The sequence below is a fragment of the Hemitrygon akajei genome, chromosome 11 (assembly GCF_048418815.1).
Source record: "Hemitrygon akajei chromosome 11, sHemAka1.3, whole genome shotgun sequence".
NCBI classification, from domain to species: Eukaryota; Metazoa; Chordata; class Chondrichthyes; order Myliobatiformes; family Dasyatidae; genus Hemitrygon; species Hemitrygon akajei.
In genome coordinates this window covers 46,043,293-46,066,329 of record NC_133134.1, presented here as the reverse complement: position 1 = coordinate 46,066,329, position 23,037 = coordinate 46,043,293, and the positions used below count along the sequence as shown (strand labels likewise).

Sequence of the window (23,037 nt, the reverse complement as noted above, 5' to 3'; positions counted from 1 at the left end):
GGCTAATATTGTACCTCTATTTACAGAGAAAAATCCTGGGAACTATAGACCAGTGAGTCTCATGTCAGTTGGAGGGAAATTGCTGGAGAATATTTTTAGGGATAGGATATATGAGTATTGGAAACCCTTGGCCTATCTAGGGAGAGCCAGCATGGCTTTGTGTGGGGCAGGTTGGGTCTTAGCAACTTGATTGAGTTTTTTAACAAGAGAGATTGATGAAGGTAGGGTATTGGATGTTGTCTACATGGATTTTAGTAAGGCTACTCCAAAAGATGAAGAAGTATGGGGTCCACAGCGAATTGGCTGTTTGGATTCAGAACTGGCTTGCACTTAGAAGACAAAGGGTAGTGGTTGAAGGGAATTATTCGAGCTGGAGGTCTGTTCCTCAGGGATCTGTGCTGTGACCTCTGCTGTTTGTGATGTATATAAATGACCTGGATGAAAATGTGGATGGGTGGGTGTAACCAGACAGCCGTGCCTGTCACATGACAACACTGCCCTCACCTGGTTGGAGGTCACACCACCTGTAAGTCAACATTTCGCCCCTCCCAACTAATCAATGCACACTTAACCATTGGCCACCTTAATTGGATTAACCTGTCTAGCACCAAGCCGTTGGCCCCCTGACCTATAAAAGGTGCTACATGTGCTTGGCTCGCTCTTTTTTGCCATCCTCGAGGGACCACCCTGCTTCACTCCAGGCTGAAGACTGCAGAACAGTGCTGGAGACACGTGGTAAAGTGTGCATTGAACAGGGTTGTGGGAGCGTTCATTGTTGTCCCTTTAGCAAAGAGCCGAGCTTGCCCATAGCCAAGGAGGGCAAGTATTGTAATTACTTTTCCCTTGCTTGTATGTGTACCTGTACTCCGTCACCACACTGTTTTCCCGTGTATTGTACTGCAGACCCGACTTTTCCCACACTCCTCTATTTTAAGCACGTTTGTATGAATACTGTAGCCACTTGTGTTGTTCCCAAGCTTTTTCTCCCCTTGTAAATAAACTCCTTATTATTAAAACTGTGTGTCCAGAACTCTTGCCTTTGAGACCCAAAGAATCTTTCTACTTTCCATCACAACAGTGGGTTAGTAAGTTTGGAGATAAAAGCAAGATTGGTGGAGTTGTGGATAGTGTAGAAGGCTGGCAAAGAATACAGCATGATATAGATCAGTTTCAGATATGGACAGAGAAATGGCAGAAGGAGTAGACAACATCCACTACCCTACCTTCGTAAATGTGAGGTGTTGCACCTTGGTAGGGCAAATGCAAGGAGAAAGTACACTGCTAAGAACAAGATCCTTAACAGTGTTGCTGAGCAGAGAGATCTTGAGATCCAAGTTCATAGGTCCTTGAAAGTGGCTACACAGGTCGATCTGGTGGTTGAGAAGTGTTATGGAATGCTTGCTGTTATTAGTCGAGGCACTGAGTTCAAAAGTCAAGCCGTTAGGCCAAGATTTTTACTCCTCATGTATATGAAGGTTGTAAGAAATAAAGTCAATTCAATTCAATCTGGAGCATTGCATACAGCATTAGTCACCCCAGTATATGAAGGATGTTGGGGCTTCGGAGAGGTTTACCAGGATGCTGCCTAGTTTAGAGGGCATGTGCTATCACCAGAGGCTGGATAAACTTAGGTTGTTGTCTGGAGTGCCGGAGGCTGATAAATCTGATAAGAGGTTTATAAGATTATGTGAGGCATAGGTAGAGTAGACAGGGAGTGCCTGTGTCTGTTTCCCAGGGTTGAAATGTCTAATGCCAGAGGCCATACATCGAAGGTGAGAGAGGGTAGGTTCAAAGGGGATGTGAGGGGTAAGTGTTTTACTCTGAGTGGTGGATTCCTGGAATATGCACCATGGTGTGGTGGTAAAGGCAAATACATTAGAGGTTTTAAAAGACATTTACATTGGCACATGGTAGGAAGATGGAGGGATACGGACATTGTGTAGGTAGGTGGGGTTATTGTTTGGGGGCTTTTGATTTGCTTTTTAGCTAGTTCAGCAGACCATTGTGGGTTGAAGGGCCGGTTCCTGTGCTGTACTGTTCTGTGTTCGGTGTTCTAATATGATGTTTTATTCTGATGTACCATAGTTGAAACATACTTATTTTGATATATTTGGCTCTTATTTTGAGTAGACATTCTGCCCATGGGGAAATAGACTCCACACATCTGAGTTGTCTGAGTTGTCAATAGTCATGTATCCCATGGTACATCTAGTATTTAGAAGGAAAATAATTTGTCATGTTTGGCATTAATATAGGACATTGGTTGGTTGGCATCCATCTGTCTCAAGGGACAAATAGAGATGATGACCATCATCACAAGCCTAGGCAGAAGGTATGGAGATCCTGAGATGCCCAGTCATCAAGATCCCCCTCTCAGCTTCACCAGAGTAGCCCAAAGGAAAGCTGTGAAACAATACGTTTGACACCAGCTTGGCTGCAGAAGCTGCTGGAAGGATGTTCAATGACGTCCAGCTGCCTTAGGCATTTGCTGTCTAGGTTTACTCCTGTAGCCGTCGTCTCTCCCGATGCTGCCCATGAGGCAGTGGGTCTATTTACCCCCAGCTGGAGATGAGGTTCATGAGCACCAGGGCACGTCCAGACACCAGTGGGCCTGCGTGCTGTGTGTGCAGGGGCCAGACCTCCTCCCTGTCCTCTGTAGTTCACCCTGAGTCCAAAATGAGTTCAGTTTCCATGTGTTGCCAGCGAGGAGACACTACATGAAGCTTGCTGTTGGGGATGCTATGTACTGGCAGGGAGCCACTTACACGTTCAGCTCTCCTTTTCGCAAGATTGCTAGCCAGTGGTGGAAGCTGAAAGTGAGAGCGACAGGCACCACCCACTACACTACCACACTAGACGTGTCACAATGACCATTTTGACATTTTAATAAAGGATATTCATTTCTCCATAAAACCAGACGAGATCATGGGGGTGGTCTGAATTCTCCCAGCACATTCACTATTCTTTTAAAAGGAGTGATCAGTGATATCATGTCCTCAGTAACCTCCGTGACCTGAACGAACACTGTGGAGGCTACAGCTGAACACTCGGGGCTGGGCTCACCTCCTGCTCAGTTCTCAGCATTGTAAGACATGGCATCCACCCAGCGCCAGACCCAGACATCATGGACCATCTTTACCTGCTCCTCAGAGATCGACCAGGGTTCAGGCAGTAGTAACCTGCATTGCAGCAAAGAACAGCCAAGGAACAGTGGACTAGATTGGGTTAGAATACTAGGGATCAGCCTGAGCACTTAGGATTGTCTCCAATGTTACTATAACGGCGTACTGCCTCCTCACACCTTTACTTCCCTGTACCTCTTCAATATTCTGTCTCACACTTGCCCATCATCATCCCTTGATATTCTTTTACTGTTACCCTACACTGAGAGATAATTTATAATGGCCTGTCAATTTACCAGCATGAGCTTGGGAGAAAACCAGAGCACCTGGTGAAAACCCATATAGTCATGGAGAGAGCATCTAAACTCCATGTGGGTCTGGATCAAATCTGGGTTCCTGAAGCTGTGAGGCAGACTTTTATGAGAAATAAAAATCGATGCTGGCAAGCCTTTGTGAAATTCGAGGCTTCTGTGAACCAATAAATGTATTTCACAAACTTCTTAATTTGTAGTTTCCACATCCACCACTGATAGTGGGGGCTGTGTTTATCCTTGGACATAGGGTACCATCAGGTCTATTCCACATCAAGGACAGTCTCCCTGGGAGATCGTTGTACTGCTTTCTCCTTCCTTCCCTTATGTCCAGTTTACTCCTCCTTGCCTCCATTTTCTACACCTGTGTCTCATGATTTACCCTGAAGTTTGTGGCAGTAAGGAGAAATCCCTTTCCATTTGGTCATTGTAAAAATATCAAAGAACCTGCCATCTATGAAGCACACAGGTTGTGCTGCAATGCCCTTAATAGTAATAATTACTTATCATGAGGATTTCCAAATTTTCAGATATTTGCATGTTTTAATATTCACACTATATGCTGCATGCATTATTATCCATCAGAAGTGCCTGAAATCAATTCTAGAAACATAGAAAACCTACAGCACAGTACAGGCCCTTTGGCCCACAATGCTGTGCCAAACATGTACTTACTTTAGAAATTACCCAGGGATACCCTTAGCCCTCTTTTTTTCTAAGTTCTATATACCTATCCAAGAATCTCTTAAAAGACCCTATTGTATCCGCAATTTTTTACACCATTCTCTGGACTTTCAGCAATGTGACAACTTTCCCCATCCTAACTTTTAATCCAGAAAGAAATTTTCAAAAGGAGGTTGAAAGCAGGGTATAATATCCAAACATCTTATGTGTGTTCTTAAAAATGTCAGCACTGTTTACCCTATTCCCTCCCATTCCTCAGGGATCAGTTGTTCCAAAAATGGTCTAAGGTGACCTAATCTTTTTCTCCTGGCTATAAAAGTGAAAATACATAATTTCTTTCAAAAATAATATTTTACTTGTTACCAGAAAAAAAATTAGTATCGAGACAGTTACTGCTGGCAAAACTAATTCATCTGAGTTAATCTTGACACTTAGTTGAAATTCAGCTGGAATTTCAACCGTCTTCTTCCGATATAGTATGATTTTCTCAGGTCCAGCTTAAAAATAACTTTAAATCAATGTTTAAAGTAATCACTGCACTGAAGAATTTCCTCATGACCCAGCAAATTAAAGCACTTCATTACTGATTCATAGAGAACATATGAATATATGAAATAGGAACAGTAGAAGGCTATTTTGCTCCATAATGCTATATGGCAATAAAATGAAACTCTCAGTCAGCTCAATTTTACTGCCGTTTAATTAACTTTGTACCAAAAATCTATGGTATTAGTTTTGAATACACTCAGACAATAAGAATCCATAAGATCTCATGGAGAATTCAGCACAGCCCTCAGTGAAGAAACATCTCATTTCAGTTTTAAGTGACAGTTCCAATTTCTAGTTTCTGCACTTAAGCCTTTAAAAATCACTAATTGGCTGTGAATAAGAAAATGTTGTATTCCCATGCACTTGCTAGCTTTGTTCTTTGAAAAGCAAAATGTACTGGGTTGGGACATGCTCTCAAAGAAGCATTGGCAAACTTGCAGTACATCTAATATATGCAGAAATGGTGCACCATAGTTGTGGGAGTCATTTTTGTAATGTGGTGAATGGATGGCCAATCAAACAATGTATAATGACAACTGTGTTGGAGAATTATTGGAGTTGCAGAGAGTATCACATCATACTCCTGACTTGTACCTTGTAGATGGTAGAATGTTTCTAGGAAGCCTAGATCTGCTGCTAAACACAACTCCTCCAACCTCTTCCTAAAGCCACAGCATTTACAGTTGGTCAAATTGAGTCTGTGGTCAATGATGGCCCTTAGAACATTGGTGGTGGTGAATTTGTTGTATTGAATGACATGATTTCTAAAGGTCTTCACTACTTCTGTCACTAATGCAGGGCTTCTATGTGATCAACTGGAACAGCTTCAGGTTCTCAATAGAATCGCAAATCCTTCTCTAATTTGAAAGTCATGTTAGAGGAAGCAATGGGGATATTGGGTACCTTCAAAGAAACTTTGGGTAGATCCTTCAATCTTTTCCTCTGTCCACCTGATAATATTTTTCCATTTCCGAATAGGAAATGAAGAGCCTGTTATGCGACTGACTTCAGGCAAATGAATGGCTTGGCCTGCTCAACAGAGAGTGATACTGGGTCTGAGAGAGGAAGTTAATGTTGATTCATTTGTCCTTCCAATGAATTTAGAAGATTTTGCAAGAACGGTATTAGTATTTTTTTTAGTGATTTTAGATGGTCCATGGTTCAGAAATGTGTAGAAAAGCCAGGATCACTGCTACCGGATAGACAAGGAGTTTTGCATCAGGTTGAAGTTTTGATCTTCAGTCCTCCCCATATCTGTCAAAGTCTGTGCTGGGACATTGAAGGCAAAGATGTCTGCAAGTAAATATGAAATACCCTACATTTTATTATTTGCTTTGTCTGAGAGTTCTTCTGCTCAGTGCTTGGTATGAGGACGTTGATTGAGATCTGTATTTGTCAATACTGATACAGTTGCACTGGGGTTCACACAAACGAGTGTGGGTTTTAAGGTACTAATCAAACTTCACCCAGAGGGAATGAAAGTGTTGAGGAACAAAACATCACTTCTCATTTGCTTCCGTTGGCAGATACTAGCATTTGTAGAAAGAAATAATTTAGAGTGTCTCTAATAATGTATTTTGCACCCCCCCCCCACCCCCATGTTAACTGAGCACCCAGAAAATTATTCAGTTACTCACTCAGTTATTCCTTCTTTTCTTTTAAGGTGCTGCTTTGCTCATGACTGCTGTTATGACAGAGTAGAGCAGGCTGGTTGTCAGCCCAAGTTTGATCATTATGATTGGTATTGCCAAAATGGTACACCTGGATGTGGTGAGTATTTCAAGAAGAGGTAGTTCTTAACATCTCCAGAAAACATCATCAGGAGGCAAGGACGGGGGAGGCTTGAAGTGTGCAGTGCACCTGGAAGTTAAGAACTAAGCAAAGCCGGTCCATACACGTGTGGAAATTTTTGCTTTCTAGTGAACCCATTATTCAATAGTTTTGGGAGCAATATTTTTTTTTTGGGAGCCTCCATTGACCTCTACCAAAACAGCTGATGGATAGTCAGGAGAAGCCCAAGGCAGAGAAGGTAACATGTATCTGCTGAAAATAGCTGTGGGCACATTACACACCTAGCTCATCTAGTTCAAGAAATGTCATATTCATCTGAGCAACTTCTGAACATTGATTCACAAGCTTGTTCAGGTAAGAAGTGACCAGTATTCCCCACTAGTCACATAGGAGGAAAGTGGAAGAAATCATAGCAATAGGAATAAAAATATAGTGATTGGGAAAAAAAAAACATGATTATCAACAAACAAGTTGCATACAGTGTATTCATTTAGTATAATAAATAAGACAGAGTTAAAATGTGTTCCAGATTTCACTATTAATAAGCAAAATATGCTAATGAATATTTCATTCTGAAAACAGAAACATTTTAACATCCTGAATGTTGGTGCATGAACTTACCTTACTGCCTGTTACGCTGCTGGCGTTTAAGGCAGCAATGAAGGTCCTCCATCTCAGGTGGTGTTCAGGGTTTCCTTCATCACTTCAGTAGCTTCCTCTTGGTTTTCACTACTGTCAGTCACACAAGTCCTGGGTGGAGACTCAGGAATACTGTCGCACTCAGATGTAGAAGGATTCCTCATTGCTGATTCTGGAGCAGTTTTGTTTTACCAGTCAGGTTTGTTAGCCCTGAGCTGAAACCCTGAACCCGGAGATCCAGTGGATCACTTTTAGTCTGGCCTCTACCCTTTGACCTTTTTGGCATGGGTGACCCTACCGAGATCAAAAGCATAAAGCCCTGACTCCAGTGAAAATAGCTCTTCAGGTCATTGAGGCACGCAAATCTCCAAACCCAATGACAAGGTTGAGGTCCTCTTGTAGTTGGTGTCTGACCAGTTCAGTTTATTTTTTCTCTCATTTTCTGGTGACTAAATTCACAATGGCTTCCATACCGTTCGTACTATAGTATACTTGTCCTGTGCAGCAAGTTTTGGCAGCATTTGTAGGTCTTCTATTTGGTAATTAAATTTATTCTTTTTTAAATCTGAATTATAACTAATATTTTAGAAAGGGATGCAAATATTTGGGAATTGAAAGTTCCCTGCAGATTTTAAAATATTTAGCATTGGATCAGAGCTGGCAAGACACAAAACGGATGGGCTTTATTACTAATGAGAGCGGGCCAATGTGTTTGAAGGGGAGGGACGATAAAACACTTGGAATCTAATGTCCAATGGTATTCAACTCCCTTTTTAGTTGTTTAGGCTAGTTGAGCTGCACAGAGGCACAGTTAGAACATCGAGATAAAACACTGAGAATTGTTTTGGCTCATTAAGTTTATGGTGGAGAACATGACGAGTATTGAACAGGGCATTCAGTACCCAAGAGAAAGTATTAGAAACATATTCATACTTAGGGTGGTGTCCTCTAATGAGCATAACACTTGGAAGTAATTGCTGAGAATTCCCAAATGTTTGAACAATGCAGTATTTTCAAAAATGATATTTTTGAATACTTCCTACTAGCTGAATTTGCAGGCAATTTAACCATAAAAGAATTATTTTTAAATCTTAGTTTGCAAGCGTTCTTAAGAACATACATGCTTCATTAATTTATTTCTTCTAACCTTCTGATTGTTATCGAACATAAAGTACTAATGGTATAAAAGGAACTGGTTTGTGTAAGCTGGAGCACCAAACAGTTAAATTAATATTAAAAGATATGTTCACTGACCCAAAATATTCCAGAATTATTTTTGGTTTTGTATTTAATATTTATTTCTACAAGCCAATTTACAGAGGTCCATTACATTCACATCTATTAGTAAAATATTCTAAACTCGCTTTTATTTCTTGTACAAGATTTGAAAGAACAAAGAAATATGGATTTGATCATAAATTATTTGACCTGTAATCAAGAACACATGCTGATTTCTAAATATGTAAGAAAATAAGTTATGTCTTGTACACCCATGTTTGTTCTGCAGATTAACTGATACGGATAAAGTTTAAAGTGGGTGTCATAAAATAAAAATGTCCTATAGAATTAAGCCGTTATTTTCCAGGCAGTGATATTGAGTGCTTGAGATCAGATTACCCAGCTGGGTCTCGCCATTATTTTGCTTTCTTGCCAGAAAGCGAGATCCCACTTGGAATGTTTGAATTTTTACAGCTCAGACTGAGGGCCGGGCAAGCATGGAAAGAACCAATCTTTCCACTGGAAGTTAATGCTCAATTCTTCAAAGTAAGCTTCTTTTTAATGAGATTGCTGGAAATGAAACCCTGTTGCTTCCTTTTGTCTCTCTGTGCAGAACAATTATGGCAGCACTGTTTAAATAACTTCTACCTTGAAAGCATCAGACTGAAACACAGCACCACTTTATCAGCCATTTACATATGAGTCTTATTGCTGGTATTTTAACTTTATTCAACATCCATTTCCCTTAACTACTGAGTGATCAGCAATATATTGATGTTACATAGATTGATATATCTCTTTCAACCAATCTAATTCCCAAATCCTTTGTTTCATGTTAGATTTTATAAGAAGATCTCTTAGTATAGATTGTTGAAGTAAATCAACTGAGCTTGCAAAATACACCAATCAGATCATTTAAAAAATGAGAACTCATAATAATTTTAATTTTATTTGATCTCATTTGTAAGATAGTGCTTGTCAAAGTAAAGAAATGGTATCAAAGGTATATTTATTGAATTATGCACTGAGGTACATTGCATTTATCATTTCCAAAGGTACAGTCTAAAACACTGAGAGTTTCTTCTACATTATGAACAATGGTGCCTAAAACTTGCAGAACAGCCAGTTTTTTGTGTAAACAGGAATTGAGTGAAGTACTCATGACCAGATGGGTGACCTGAAAGGAAGCCAAAAGCTGGTGAAAGACCTGGTTAGCTTCCATTAAGGCACTTTAAACCTTGAATCGTGCACAAACATTTTACTGGCACATTTCCTGACAGCAGGTGACTGCAGAGTTTTCAGTCACTGTATTTTTGGCATGCTGACTAATAAGAAACAAGTTGACTCTTAGTAAACCCTATCCATGGCAGCCACAGTACAGAGCACAAAGGAGAGACGGGAGAAACGTGACACTCCCCTCTGTAATTCCTGGCACCATCTATGGATTTATGACTTCTTTGGTGCAAGGTAATGACTCTCTAAGGAAACAGTAGTTGCAGTGTCTTGTCCTGGAATCCAAGATACTTTGCATTTGCTATGAATGCAAAGCCCAGGTGATAGGCTGCACCATTAATGGACAACCTATGCAGGTAAATATGAAAGCACTATCACATGCCAGGTGATGGCATTAAATGTGTATCAAATATTGGGCGTAGATCAAGCACACCAAGGTGAATCATCCCCGACAGTACCCGAGCAAACTTCCTGATTGTCATGAAATGAACTGGAAATAATCCCAAATGTAATCTGATATGCAGAAGACAGCATGAATCACAAATTTCAGTGGGTTCACCTTATAGACATATAAATCTTAAGTAATCATGCCAGAATCTTCCACCTGCAGCCAAGACAAATTCATAGATAAGTTCTTGAATCAAATGAAGAAGCAATACAAGTTGCATTTTAAAGCATATTACCCTTATCCAGGACATCCCAAAATATTGATTGAGCTGTGATTGTTGGCTTGGTTATCAAAATAACCACAGTGATCACATCAGTGGTTGATTACACCTACCCAACCAACAGGAGGCAATTGTGTTTAACACCTCAACAGATATTATCACATCTTCGACTTTACAGCACTGATGAACTGGTGTGAGTTGTGCACTCAAATCTTTGCATGAGAGTTTGCTGAGACTATCACTGAAGTTTAGAACATAAATTATCTAGCATTCAAGTATTGATCTTTTAACTTCTTTTTCTGACTCCAGGAAAACTGTATAACAATTGTGAGAAGATGACTTGTGACTGTGACGTACGATTGTCAAAATGTTTAAAGAAGGCGGCATATCAGTGCCGATTTGCTCTGTGGCCCAATTTCCTTTGCGGGAAAAGAAGACCAAGTTGTTCCAAAACCTGGGGCATATTCTGAGAAGTTAATCTTACATGAGCATGAAACTAGCTTTGATTTGATTTTGTATTCAAGGAATCAGTAATCGTAATGCTAAAAATGATTAAACTTTGCAATCTTTAAAGAAGGGCAATTCAAAATTGTAGTCAAGCTGCCACCAACAATCCAAAATTTAAATTTAATCAATAGCAAATCACAAGCTGCATTGCCATGATATGCTTCTTTTACGTAAATCTAACTGAAGGAGTACAGGGTTGTGGATTCTGGCCCATCCCTGTGAAATTGATTATGAAGTCAGAGTGTATTTGGACTTCTAAATTCCAGCATTTAACACATCCAAAGAAAGGGAGGGCATCTTTGCAGAAATGGAGTATCCTTAACATAGCAAAATATCCCAAGTCACGATTACAATTCTATGTTTCAAGATGTTGAGACTGACAAGAAAAATCTTGGGTTTAAAAGGGAAAAGAGAGAGATAGATTTAGGAAGAGACCTCCAGAGCATTGGCCCAGGCAGCTGAAGCTGGGTCCACTGATTGAGCAATGATTATCATCAGGGATTGAAACATCATGAAGATCTCAGAGGGTTAAGGACTGTAGATCATCAGAAATGGTCAGCATCTCTTCTAGGTTTAATGATAGTTAGACCTGGGCTTTGGGAAACATAATAGTAGAAGGGAGATAAGGTCTTTGGGTAGAGGAAATAAGCTTTGTTTTCAAACATTGCTTGTTGCTTGTGGCTGAAAACAAGCAAGAGTGTTTCCTCCTAACATTTCCAAGCTAGCTAGTTTTCCATCCTGGGATCAGACTCAAACTATTTACAACCTATCTCTCCTCCTGGATTTGAATCTCCCCTAAAGATATACTCCTCATCATGTGATCAGTCCTACCGCTCAGTGATCAGGCCTTCCTCCATGCAGAGTGTCTCCTATAGTTAGAACATCTCCTGGTGGTTACTCGCCACTATCCAATCCCCCTCATCATTAGAAACTCCAAGACACCTTGATCCCTTGTCGTATAGCTCAACAACACCCCAATAATCAGCCCACCATTTTTTTTCAACCACATGGCATTCATCCACCCTCTCATTTCTCTACTCCAGCGGCAAGCCATCTGTATCCTCCCAGCATGTGACCACTATTGCAATCTTCCCCATTTACAACAGAGACTGATCTGTCTACCTCCAAGTGAAAAATCATTTGAAAAGAAAAATACAAGCCCTATAAATGTATTAGCAGATTCCAGCTTAGCCCATTGCCCACACCCTCTCTCCTTGTTTGGAAACTCAAAAACCATGCTGCTGGAAGGATTGGGGTCTATGGATTCTGCCAACATAACATAAATAAACGTGTTTTAATATTTCTCGATGCTAAGTAGTTTAAGTCAGTAGCCTGAAGGTGTAATGCATAAACAATAGTTTAAAAAAAAAAGCTGCAGATTAAGTTAATAAATGGCATGAACCATAAAATTCAACTAATGCCTGGACTCAAAATATGGGTGCTACAAGAGTGATTGACGACTTGAGTTTGATGGTGGGGAACTGCTTGCCATGTAGTGTAAGCTGGAGTAATGGGCTATGTGATTTGCACAAGGCCATTATGCCCTTTTACGCTGAATGACTTGTATATCATAATCAAAGATACGATTAGAACAAGAACTTATTAGGAAAACAAATCTTAAATGTCATTCTATTTTGTTCAGATTGTAAAAGGAATTGCTGCCTGTCTGTTCTTTCTCTTAAGTACTACTTAGTTCTAATTATTTTCTCTGTTCCAATGTACTTTCAGATCTCAAGTTATGATGTGACTCAACAGCCATATTTTGTTTTGCAAAATAAATTTACCCATGATTTACTATTGAACATGTAATCTGAGTTAAATTGCACAGAAAGTGTACAAACAGTTATTTGTTCTGGATTATTTTTGGAGCTGTTTCAAATAAGAAAAAGCTATTGTGCTAAAATTAGAGTGAGGGAACACATATGATCAATGTTTGAGAGGTAGAGTACATATGAGAATGGGACACTATATTTATAGTTCTCTTATTATGTCCCTCATTAAGTTTTCACGTTTTTAGTGATAGTGTTTATTTAGTTTTAATTGTTACCTGGGAGCATAAATTGTTATAAAATATGTATATTTTCCATAATCATTTGGGAATTGGAGATTTCATGAATTGCTAGCACTGATTCAGTTTTCTGGTTTTCCTTTACCGTGCCACTGTGGAAACATGCCTTTTATTAAAATATTCCCATTCCCATAGCATGGAACACATGTGAACAAAGGGCAAAGATTTTGCCCCATAGACTCAGTAACACTGAGGTTTGTGTCTTTAATTGTTTTTCAAGGTATTTGTCCATGAGCATTTGTGTTTTTCCTTTAATAGTTAATGTTTCCAGTTTTTACTTTTATCTTCGTAGGTAGCAATCCTTGTCCAATCAAATTTATCATTCTAAGTCATAAGAAAAAGTGTAAATTATCACAGAGCTGATGAATGAAAATATTAAAAAATCCAGCAGATGCTGAAAATCTGAAATAAATACAGAGAACAATGAGAACACTCTGCAGATCAGTTAGGATCTGTGGGAAAAGTTAATATTAAGGTCAACATTTATTATTTATGCCTAATTGCCCTTGAGAAGGTGACGTGGAGCAACTGCTTTGAATTGTTGCAATCTTTTGTGTGAAGGTGGTCACAGATTATTGCTGGGGAGGGATTTCCAACATGTATGGCAAGAAGTAATGAAAGTGATGGAGATGTGTTTTCAGGGCGGGGGGGTGGGTACATAGTTTGGAGAGGAGCCAAATAGATTTCAATACAGATAAATGTGAAATGATGTATTTTGGAATGTCAAACTAGTGTTGGACTTAAACTATGAATGGTAGGGCACTAGGGAGTTCAATGGAACACAGGGACATAGGAATGGAACTGCACGGTTCACTGAAAACAACTTCACAGGTAAACAGGGTCATGTAAAAGGTGTTAGATCAATTACCTTCATTTATCAGGGCGCTGAGTATAGGAGTTGGGACATTTTGTTGCAATTGTAAAAGTTGAGGCCACAGTTGAATTACCGAGTAGAGTTTTGGTCAGCTTGTTATAAGAAATGTATGGTTAAACTGGAAAGGGAGCAGAAAAGACTTAAATGGAGTCTCCAGGACTAGAGGGTATAAATTAGAGAAGTTAGCTTGCCTAGGTTTTTATTCCTTGGAGTGCAAGAGAATAAGAGGTGACCTTACAGAGTGTTATAAAATCACAGTGTGTAGATAAGGTGGATGTTAACAGTCTTTTCCAAAGGTAGAGGGTTCAAAATTAGGGGGATATTTTTAGGGTGAGAGGGCAAAGAGACTTGAGGGGCAATTTTTTTCATGCAGAGAGGGTAAATGGAATATACTGCCAGAGGAAGTGGTTGAGGCAGTTACAATAGTATCAATTGAGAAACACTTGGGTAGGTACATGCAAGGGCAGGGTTTAAAGGGATATTGGCCAAACACAGGAAATTGGGACTAGATGGACACTCTCTCTTTAGGCCAAAGTACCTGTAGTAGTTTTGTATTACTCTATAACTCTAAGGTGAGGTTGCTATGTATTATGTATCCTTAGAGACACAGGAGAGCACAGATGACGGAAAGTAAAGCAAACACAAACTGCTGGAGCAATTCAACAGCATCAATGAAGGGAAATCAACAGTTGAATTCGATCCAGACTGCCCTTTTGTTAACTGGATAGACTGGGCAATTTTCCAGATCTTCTATTTAATATAAATAATCAGAGACTGGAATCCAGAGGATTCTATCTGCTGGCACTATAGCTAATTATGAACACCATTATGTGCATTAGCTTAAATTACTGCCTCACTTAGAGTTTACTATGCTGGTTAATTGGGAGGAAATCCTTAACTCTTTGAATAATTTGATAAAAACAACTAGAAATTGGAATTGCTCAGTATCTTGGCATGGCTGAAAGTAAACCTTATGATGCTGTAAATGCAGGCAGTAAAAGCTATACCTACTTTCATAGCCTTGATATTTAAGAGAAGTATTGCAGATTGCTGGAGGCATTGGCAGTACAGATGCCCTGAGCAGGTCAAATGCTGCCTGCAGATCACTGGCATTCTACCCTCTTCCTTCTTGGTCCTGGGTGTAGCTTTCCATTGCTGGGCTCATTGCCTCTCCCAGTGCTAGTAGGCAGAATGTTTTGACATGGTGAGGCCTGGCCCCATATTCACTGGTTGTCAACGCTGTCATTGTTGATGAATCCAGAAGCTAACATCTGCAAACCAGGGAAACTGGGAATAGAACAGAAAATGTAGATATTAAACAAGTAAGGCAGCATTTGGTAAATTGGTTTAATTATTGTCACATGTACTGAAGAACTGTGAAAATCTTAGCTTTTATGCCATTCCATACAAATCATACATCACATCAGTGAATTAAGGGAGCATAATGACAAAATGCAGTACAAAGTGTTACAGTTCTAGAGAAACCAGTTCAGATAGTCGATAATAAGCCAAGTCATTGCAAGGTCAAGGGTTCATCTTATTGTATTAAGGGACCATTCAATAGTCTTATAACAGTGGGATAGAAGATATTTTTGACCCCGGTGGTACGTGTTTTCAGGCATTTGTATCTTCTACCAGGGGAAAGGGAGAGAACAGAGAACGTCTGGGCTGGATGGGGTCTTCAATTCTGTTGGTTGCTTCACTGAGGCAGCAAGAAGTGGAGGGGAGGCTGGTTTCCATATTTACAACAATGTTTGGGGAATGAAGTTGAGTTAATTCAGGTGATGACTTTTGATCAGAATCTCTTTGAAATTCATTAATGTTCAATGCTGATTGAGTTCTATTGAAAAACTAAAAGTAATATAAAGCATTGCCTATTATTTTAAAAATAGACTAAAAAACAAAATTCACTCATATGAAAATCACTAAAAATGTTAACAATAATTAATGAAACAGAAATAAAAAGCTCTGCCACTTTTCAGCCCAGTTTTGCATCCTATCAATGTCCTGCTGTAACCTCTGACAGCCATCCACACTATCCACAACACCTCCAACTTTTGTGTCATCAGCAAACTTACTAACCCATCGCTCCACTTCCTCATCCAAGTCATTTATAAAAATCACAACGAGTAGGGGTCCCAGAACAGATCCCTGAGGCACTCCACTCGTCACCGACCTCCATGCTGAATATGACCCATCTACAACTACTCTTTGCCTTCTGTGGGCAAGCCAGTTCTGGATCCACAAAGCAAGGTCCCATTGGATCCCATGCCTCCTTACTTTCTCAATAAGTGTTGCATAGGGTACCTTGTCAAATGCCTTGCTGAAATCCACCTACTACTCTACATCAACTGCTCTACCTTCATCAATGTGTTTAGTCACATCCTCAAAAAATTCTATCAGGCCCCATAAGGCACAAGCTGCCTTTGACAAAGCCACACTGACTATTCCTAATCACATTATCCCTCTCCAAATGTTCATAAATCCTGCCTCTCAGGATCTTCTCCATCAATTTACCAACCACTGAAGTAAGACTCACTGGTCTATAATTTCCTGGGCTATCTCTACTCCCTTTCTTGAATAATGGAAGAACATCTGCAACCCTCCAATCCTCCGGAACCTCTCCCGAACTCATTGATAATGCAAAGATCATAGTCAGAGTCTCAGCAATCTCGTCCCTCACCTCCCACAGTAACCTGGGGTACATCTTGTCCGGTCCCGGTGACTTATCCAACTTGATGCTTTCCAAAAGCTCCAGCATATCCTCTATCTTAATATCTACATGCTCAAGCTTTTCAGTCTGGCGAGCTGTTTGACAAGAAAGCCTGTTGCACAAAGGTGTAGCAGGATGACAGACAACATATTAGGAGGGATAAAGGGATCACCAGAGGAGATGATGTTAGGGGTGAGCTGCTTAGCTACCTCAGTATGGTGCAGAGAAAATTCCATAACAGAGAGAGGGAGATTGTAACTGAGGGTTCCAGAGGGTGAAGGGGCAGGGACATACCGCAGCTAGGTTACCAAAGCTGAGATTGAGAGAGATAACAGCACTGGAGCTGGTAAAAAGTAAATATGGCCAATCAGAGTGAGGAACATTCTCATTCTTCCTTGCCCTTGAGCATTGCTGTAAATGCCCCTTTTGCCTTCTTTTATTTGCTGGATTCCCAGAACAAAGGAAACACACAGAGAATGAAGATCAAAATAAAAATCTTATCCAAATTCTGCCATTCAGCCATCGTAGGTCTCTTACCTATTGAGTCACCTCCTGAGGGCAGATTAGTCTCTGTCAAATGCAAAATTAGGAAGCTTGGTCAGCCCCAAAATTTCAACTTCTTATCCAACTCATACCAGGTATTTTTGAGAACTGAAAACAGATCTTTCTAAATTTAGAGCTTAGATGTTTACACAAATTCCATTCAAATCACAGTAAAATAACAGGTAGTTTATTGAAAAAAGAATAATTAAGAAAAATGATTTAAACTCCTTTTGAAGCTATTAACCTGGAGGCCAATTACATACATACTAATGTGTAATTATGTCTCTGCTTCCAGAACAATGGGATAAAAGGTCATAGGGATGAACAATTATAGAATCAAAAAACAGATTTAAAAGAACCATCTACGTAGAAAAACATTGTTCGCTTTGTACAATAGACCCAAGTACATATGGTGGAATGTAAAAGCACTTGGGCATTATTGAATGTATGATAATAATCTGATGTTCATCCTCAGAAAAGTTGTTCATCTCTTTTTGTCAGCTTGCCTGAAAACAGGAGATGGAGTAATGAATGTGGATACTAATGTTAATATAAACATTTTAATGAGAAGCTTGTGTAAAGTCAGAATGTTCCTGTTGTAGTAATGGATTGAAGAGAAACTGGTCAGGATATGCTCTTGAACTGAACTGAACTGAATCCAGTCTCATATGACCAAAGCTCTGGATGCATAGTAACACTGCACGACCAAACTGAACCAGTCCTGACCACCATGTTATTCAGTAGCAAGACACAGCCAATATGAATAACTTCTCCCAATCTAAACTCTCTGAACCAAATCTGCATGATTGACATGTTAACCGCTCCAATGTTAGTCAGAATGTGTCCATTGTTTTTTTTCTGGTTTCTGCTTTGCCTATTAAGTTGTGGCCAAAGGGCTTAGCTTTGCTTACGTTGCCTTAGACCCTCTCTTTTGCCCTTTTTACTTCTTTATGTCCTCATTGTGATTTGCCTGTGCCAGCATCTCCAGACTAGTCAGAGAATCATAGAGAACTAGAGCACTACAACACAGAAACGTGCGCTTTGGCCCATCTAATCCATGCCAGCCTCGTCTTCTGCCTAGACCCATCTACCTCCACCTGGGCCATAGCCCTCCATACTTCTCTCATCCATGTACCTAATGAAACTTCCTTTAACTATCACAACTGAACCCACATCTACCACCTCCGTTGGCAGTTTGATTCACACTAGCACCACCCTCAGTGAAATAATTTTCTCTCAGATTCCCCATAAATATTTCAGCTTTCACCCTAAACTTATGACCTCTGGTTCTAGTCTAATCCAACTTGAGTTGATGACTCCCATCTCTACTTTGCCATCACCTATCTCAAATCCATCCAAATTAATTTAGCACAATTGTACATTTCAAAACTGAGTTTGAACAAAGCTAGTCAGGTTCAGGTGATTGAAGTTGCATGCAGTAGAGGTTATGAAACAGTGATAGTCCAGGGTCAAAGGATTGAACGGCATATTCAAAGGTTAATATCAGAGAATGTATATAGTATACAACCTGAAATTCATACTCTCCACAGACATCCACTAAACAAGAATCCCTTAAAATGAATGATAGAAGCATAGACCCGAAGACCCCCTCCCCCTCCCTTTGCACAAGCAGTATCAAAAGCATCGACCCCCCCATCATGCAAACAACAGCAGAAGCCCCCCAAAGAGTCCTTGATCCAGAGTCCATCAAAACTACAGTCCATAACCCAGCACTTTGATATCTCAGACAGGCTCTCTCTTTCCATCAAGGGAGAGAGAGAGATCGCTCCTGTAACAAGAGTGGAGACCAGCAACTTGCTGTCCAATGTTACAATCTTCCGCGATGCTCCTCCAAGTACCTCCCCCCACCCCTTCTTGAGGACCGACAGGCTCTCACTCTTCGTCAAAAGAGCAAGAGAAGGATTGCTTGGGTTGAGGGGACTAGCTCTGACAGCAGCCCACGATTAGCAAACTCACCACTTGCTGCTCGCTGTTCCACTCTTGATGTTTCAGTCTCCCACAACGCTTCAGTTGGCAAAATTGGGAAGGGACTGGGTCATCAACCCGAGGGTACGTGTCTTCCTGGAGATAGTGAAGCGTTGGGCCCCACAGTAGGTCTGAAAACTCATTGTTTGCGAAGAACCGCAGCTTGAAATGTAGATCATGGACTCCAACAGAACCCCAACCACCTTGAAAAGGAAAGAAAGACATAAGAGAAGAAAAATAAGCTGTTTCATGGACAAAACTGAATTTGAAGACCTGGGTCTTCAAATTCTGCTGGTGCCATCTTGCCTTGCTCCTCCCAGTTCTACTTTGATATTCAGGTGGTACTTAATCAAACATGGCTCTTGTTTGGATGAATTAGGAGAAAATATTCCAGTAGATTGGTATCGTAGATAACATGGCACCAACTATCTCATCCCTGGGATATTTCTACAAAAGTTCCTCAAATTTTTAGCTCAATAATATTCAGCAATTTCATTAATGATTAGTGTTCTAGTCCACTTGTCTACATGGAAAAAAACAAGATAATGTTCTGATAAATAGCAAATGACTCTCATACCAAACAAGTTCACTATCAGCCACCAAACATGGATTTAACAGGTCTATAGGATAGCAAATTTCTAGGATCAACTGACTCAGAAGGATCACGCACATACTTACCACAACTACAACAGCAATTCACAAACACGAGAAAATCTGTAGATGCTAGAAATCCAAGCAACACACACAAAATGCTGGAGGAACTCAGCAGGCCAGACAGCATCTATGGAAAAAATGTACTGGACCTGCCTCAACCTGAAACTTGGACTGTACTTCTTTCCATCGATGCTGCCTGGCCAGCTGAGTTCCTCCAGCATTTTGTGTGTGTTTCAACAGCAGTTCTGAGATTTTTATGATTGCCCACAGTATCTCCAGCATACTTAAATAGTCTCAGTTTATCTGGATGTGTATCTTCATTGACTGACAAGATACTCAACTACTTGTGCACTTGATCAATCAGCTTGAATAGCCATCACACTTCCACCACTGTCATCCGTACTAACCTCAGAGTGCGTTGCCAGCTTTGGTCATACTCCACAGAACTGTGCCCCTCACAGCTTTGAACATGAAAGCCCTGGGTTTCCTGTCTTTTTCCTCCAGACCTTACATTGTCACAGGATCAAAATCCTAGAGCTGCTTGCCTAATTTTACTGTAGGGACACCTTTGGTGTACTACTTCAGTAGCTTAATACAATCACCTGGCTTAGACAGAGTCATAGCACCAGACAGCAAACCTCCTACCTCCCGGACTTTACCTGTAGCAGGGGTTCCCAACATGGGATCCACGGACCTTTTGGTTAATGGTAGGGGTCCATGGCATAAAAGAAGTTGGGAACCCCTGATCTATAACATCTTCTTTTGGACACCCACTATGTGGAAAATAATTTTACTGTGTTATCTATATCTGTCATAATTTTGATTACCTCTGTTGGGGATTATTCTAGGGTTACAAAATTATGGACAACAGAGAGTAATTCAAATGAGAACTAGTCTTCAGGAAATAAAAGCTGTTCCCAATTTAGTTTCAATTGATACTTTAAAGCCATTGAAACCAGTCACTGGATGTGGGACATTCTAATTCTGTACCATTGAAACTACACAGAGGAAAACAATAGATCAAATGTCCATGTTAATTGATGATCAGGGAGCCATCCTTCAACACTGCAACAAAAGAGGCAGAGGTTCTGCCTGGAAGCATTTAGACCAGCCACTGGTATTTGAACATTCAAATGGTTCTTCTAGTTGAAATGTGTTCCCATTGTAAAGCAACACACACAAAATGCTGGAGGAACGCAGCAGGTCAGGCAGCATCTCTGGAAAGCATTCAGGATGTTGGCCTGAAACATTAACTGTTTACCCTTTCCAATAGATACTCTTAGCCTGCTGAGTTCCACCAGAATTTTGTGTGTGTTGCTCTGGATTTCCAGCATCTGCAGATTTTCTCATGTCCTATTGTAAATATGTAATTCACAAAGCTAGCTATTTACACTTAAAAAAGCGGGTAATTATAGCCATTGAAAATGTCATTAATGGTTTATTATTGTCTTTGTGTGCAAAAAGTATGAAACATTGTGCTGGGAAAGAGCTAGGTTCCCCAGAAGATCTGCTGAGTTGAATAAAGACCTTTTATATCTCTCAGCTATAGCTTCTGTGTGGTTCAGATCAGCAGTCACAACAAGCTCCATCAGATGATCTCCATCATGCCCCTCTCCAGGGAAAACAAATGCAGCCTATCTAATCTCTTCTAAAATGCTCCCACAGAGGCTCAACCTTGTCAACAACAGCTATGGATGAATTGCTGATGAATAATATTTTTTTTTAATTGGGTTAAAATGTTTTTACACTTAGGACTGATTAAAATAATGTGGTGTTTAATATTTCTTTTTATCTGCACCTAACATATTCAATATTTTAGCAGCAACTAGGAACAGCAATAAACTGTTATTGATATTTTTCCTAAGCTACAAAAGGACTAAATGAAAATTCATAAAAAAGGTAAATACAGCTATTAGAGCCTCAACTAGCATACAAAGATAAACACAGCCCTTGCTTTTGTAGGAAATGATTCCTACCATTTAAATCTCCTCTGTGGCTGGGACACAGAAGCAGAAAATGGAGGAACTCCTGTTTACTGAATTCAGCATTATCTTATTTTGACAAAGCTGCAATGCAGCGTTGCGTTATTTACAGGTGTCAGCTTATGGCTGAACTGCAAAATCAGTATAACATATTTCTATAAACACAAATTCTTGTATATAGCATGTGCGCAGAGGAAACCAATTATTTGTCACAAAATGAAATAATGCACGTCAGTAAGTACGTCCTTTATTTCTGTGGATTTTGCATTCACTGAGAAATATTTCTCCTGGGAATTATTGTTCCTGCGAAGTGTGCAAATGCTGAGCTCTTTGATGCTCACAGTTCTGTGGAAGGAAATAAAAGATTTCACTTGTAACTTAGTTATCAAGGTTTAATTACCGTCTTTTTCAGTGTTTTTAAATCACAGATCTGCTGAACAAAGTTACACTGTCCTTCCAAATCATTGTCCCTATTTTGCAGCTAGTATAATTGAAATGTGTAAAACTGTTCCCAGATCATAGACTTTTCCAGCATATTGGCTATAGTAGTCATCCTAGAGAAGTGGGAATTTGCTTGCCAAGGTATAAAACAAAATGAATCCAACCAAGTTGTTCTTTGTGGAAGAGATTGTCAGTCAAATGCACTATAAACTCACAGGCTCCCACTGCTTTCTGTGTTCCCTTTTCCAGTAAGGAATTACATTTTTCCAATTCTTATCTCCTGTGCATCTGCTCTGACAATGCCATCTTTCACACCCATACTTACTTCCTCACCCAGGACTTCCCTTCAGCAAGATTGGAAGGACCCTCATTTAATGCTACTCTGCCTTATCCCCTCCACTTTCTACCGAACACAACAACACTTCTTTCTCTCACGCCCACTTCATCAACCTCCACGTTCAATGAGTTACCCTTTGGTTTATTGTTTCTCCTTATTATTTCTACCAAAGTGTATCACCTATCACTTCTCTATATTAAACATCATCTGCCATTTGTTTGCCCATTCAGCCAATTTGTTTATGACCTTCTGCACAACTCACCTCTACCAATATTCTCCTCACTTTTGACCACACTGCCAAGATTTGTCTCAGCTAGAAGCTTGGAAATTTAACCCAGCAATACCATGTCCAAGTCTTTGAAATTCTTGTATATAAACAAGAGCATTGTTTGTTTTTTCTCTCTCTCTCTCTCTCTCTCTCTCTCTCCCTCCCCCACCCTCTCTCCCTCCCTCTGTAAATCTGTCTGTCTTTCACTGTCTCATTCTCCCTCTCATTTCTCTCTCTCTTGATTTCTCTCATTATTTCATGAACTCATGTATACCCTAAGCTAGTTTGTCAATTTTCTTCATGCTTCCCATGTCTAACAAATGGATTCAGTACCTATACTGTCTATATTGATTCTATCCCTATACAGAGGTCTATAACGTACACTGCTCAGATCAACTCATTGTTTCTGCCTGCTCTTGTTCTACTTAACTCATTTCTTCATACCTAGA

At 40.0% G+C, this 23,037-nt stretch overlaps 1 protein-coding gene across 4 annotated transcripts in view; it reads left to right on the top strand.

The window, feature by feature from the left end:
- Positions 1–12,524, top strand: part of pla2g10 (phospholipase A2 group X) — a 45,163-nt gene extending 32,639 nt beyond the window's left edge. For all 4 annotated transcript variants that reach the window (XM_073060765.1, XM_073060762.1, XM_073060764.1 and 1 more), the window contains 2 exons: positions 6,330–6,436; positions 10,525–12,524. In XM_073060765.1, coding sequence (XP_072916866.1) covers positions 6,330–6,436; positions 10,525–10,685 — 268 coding nt within the window. In that variant the 3' untranslated portion in view covers positions 10,686–12,524. The remainder of the gene's footprint in view (positions 1–6,329; positions 6,437–10,524) is intronic.
- Positions 12,525–23,037: the final 10,513 nt, after the last annotated feature.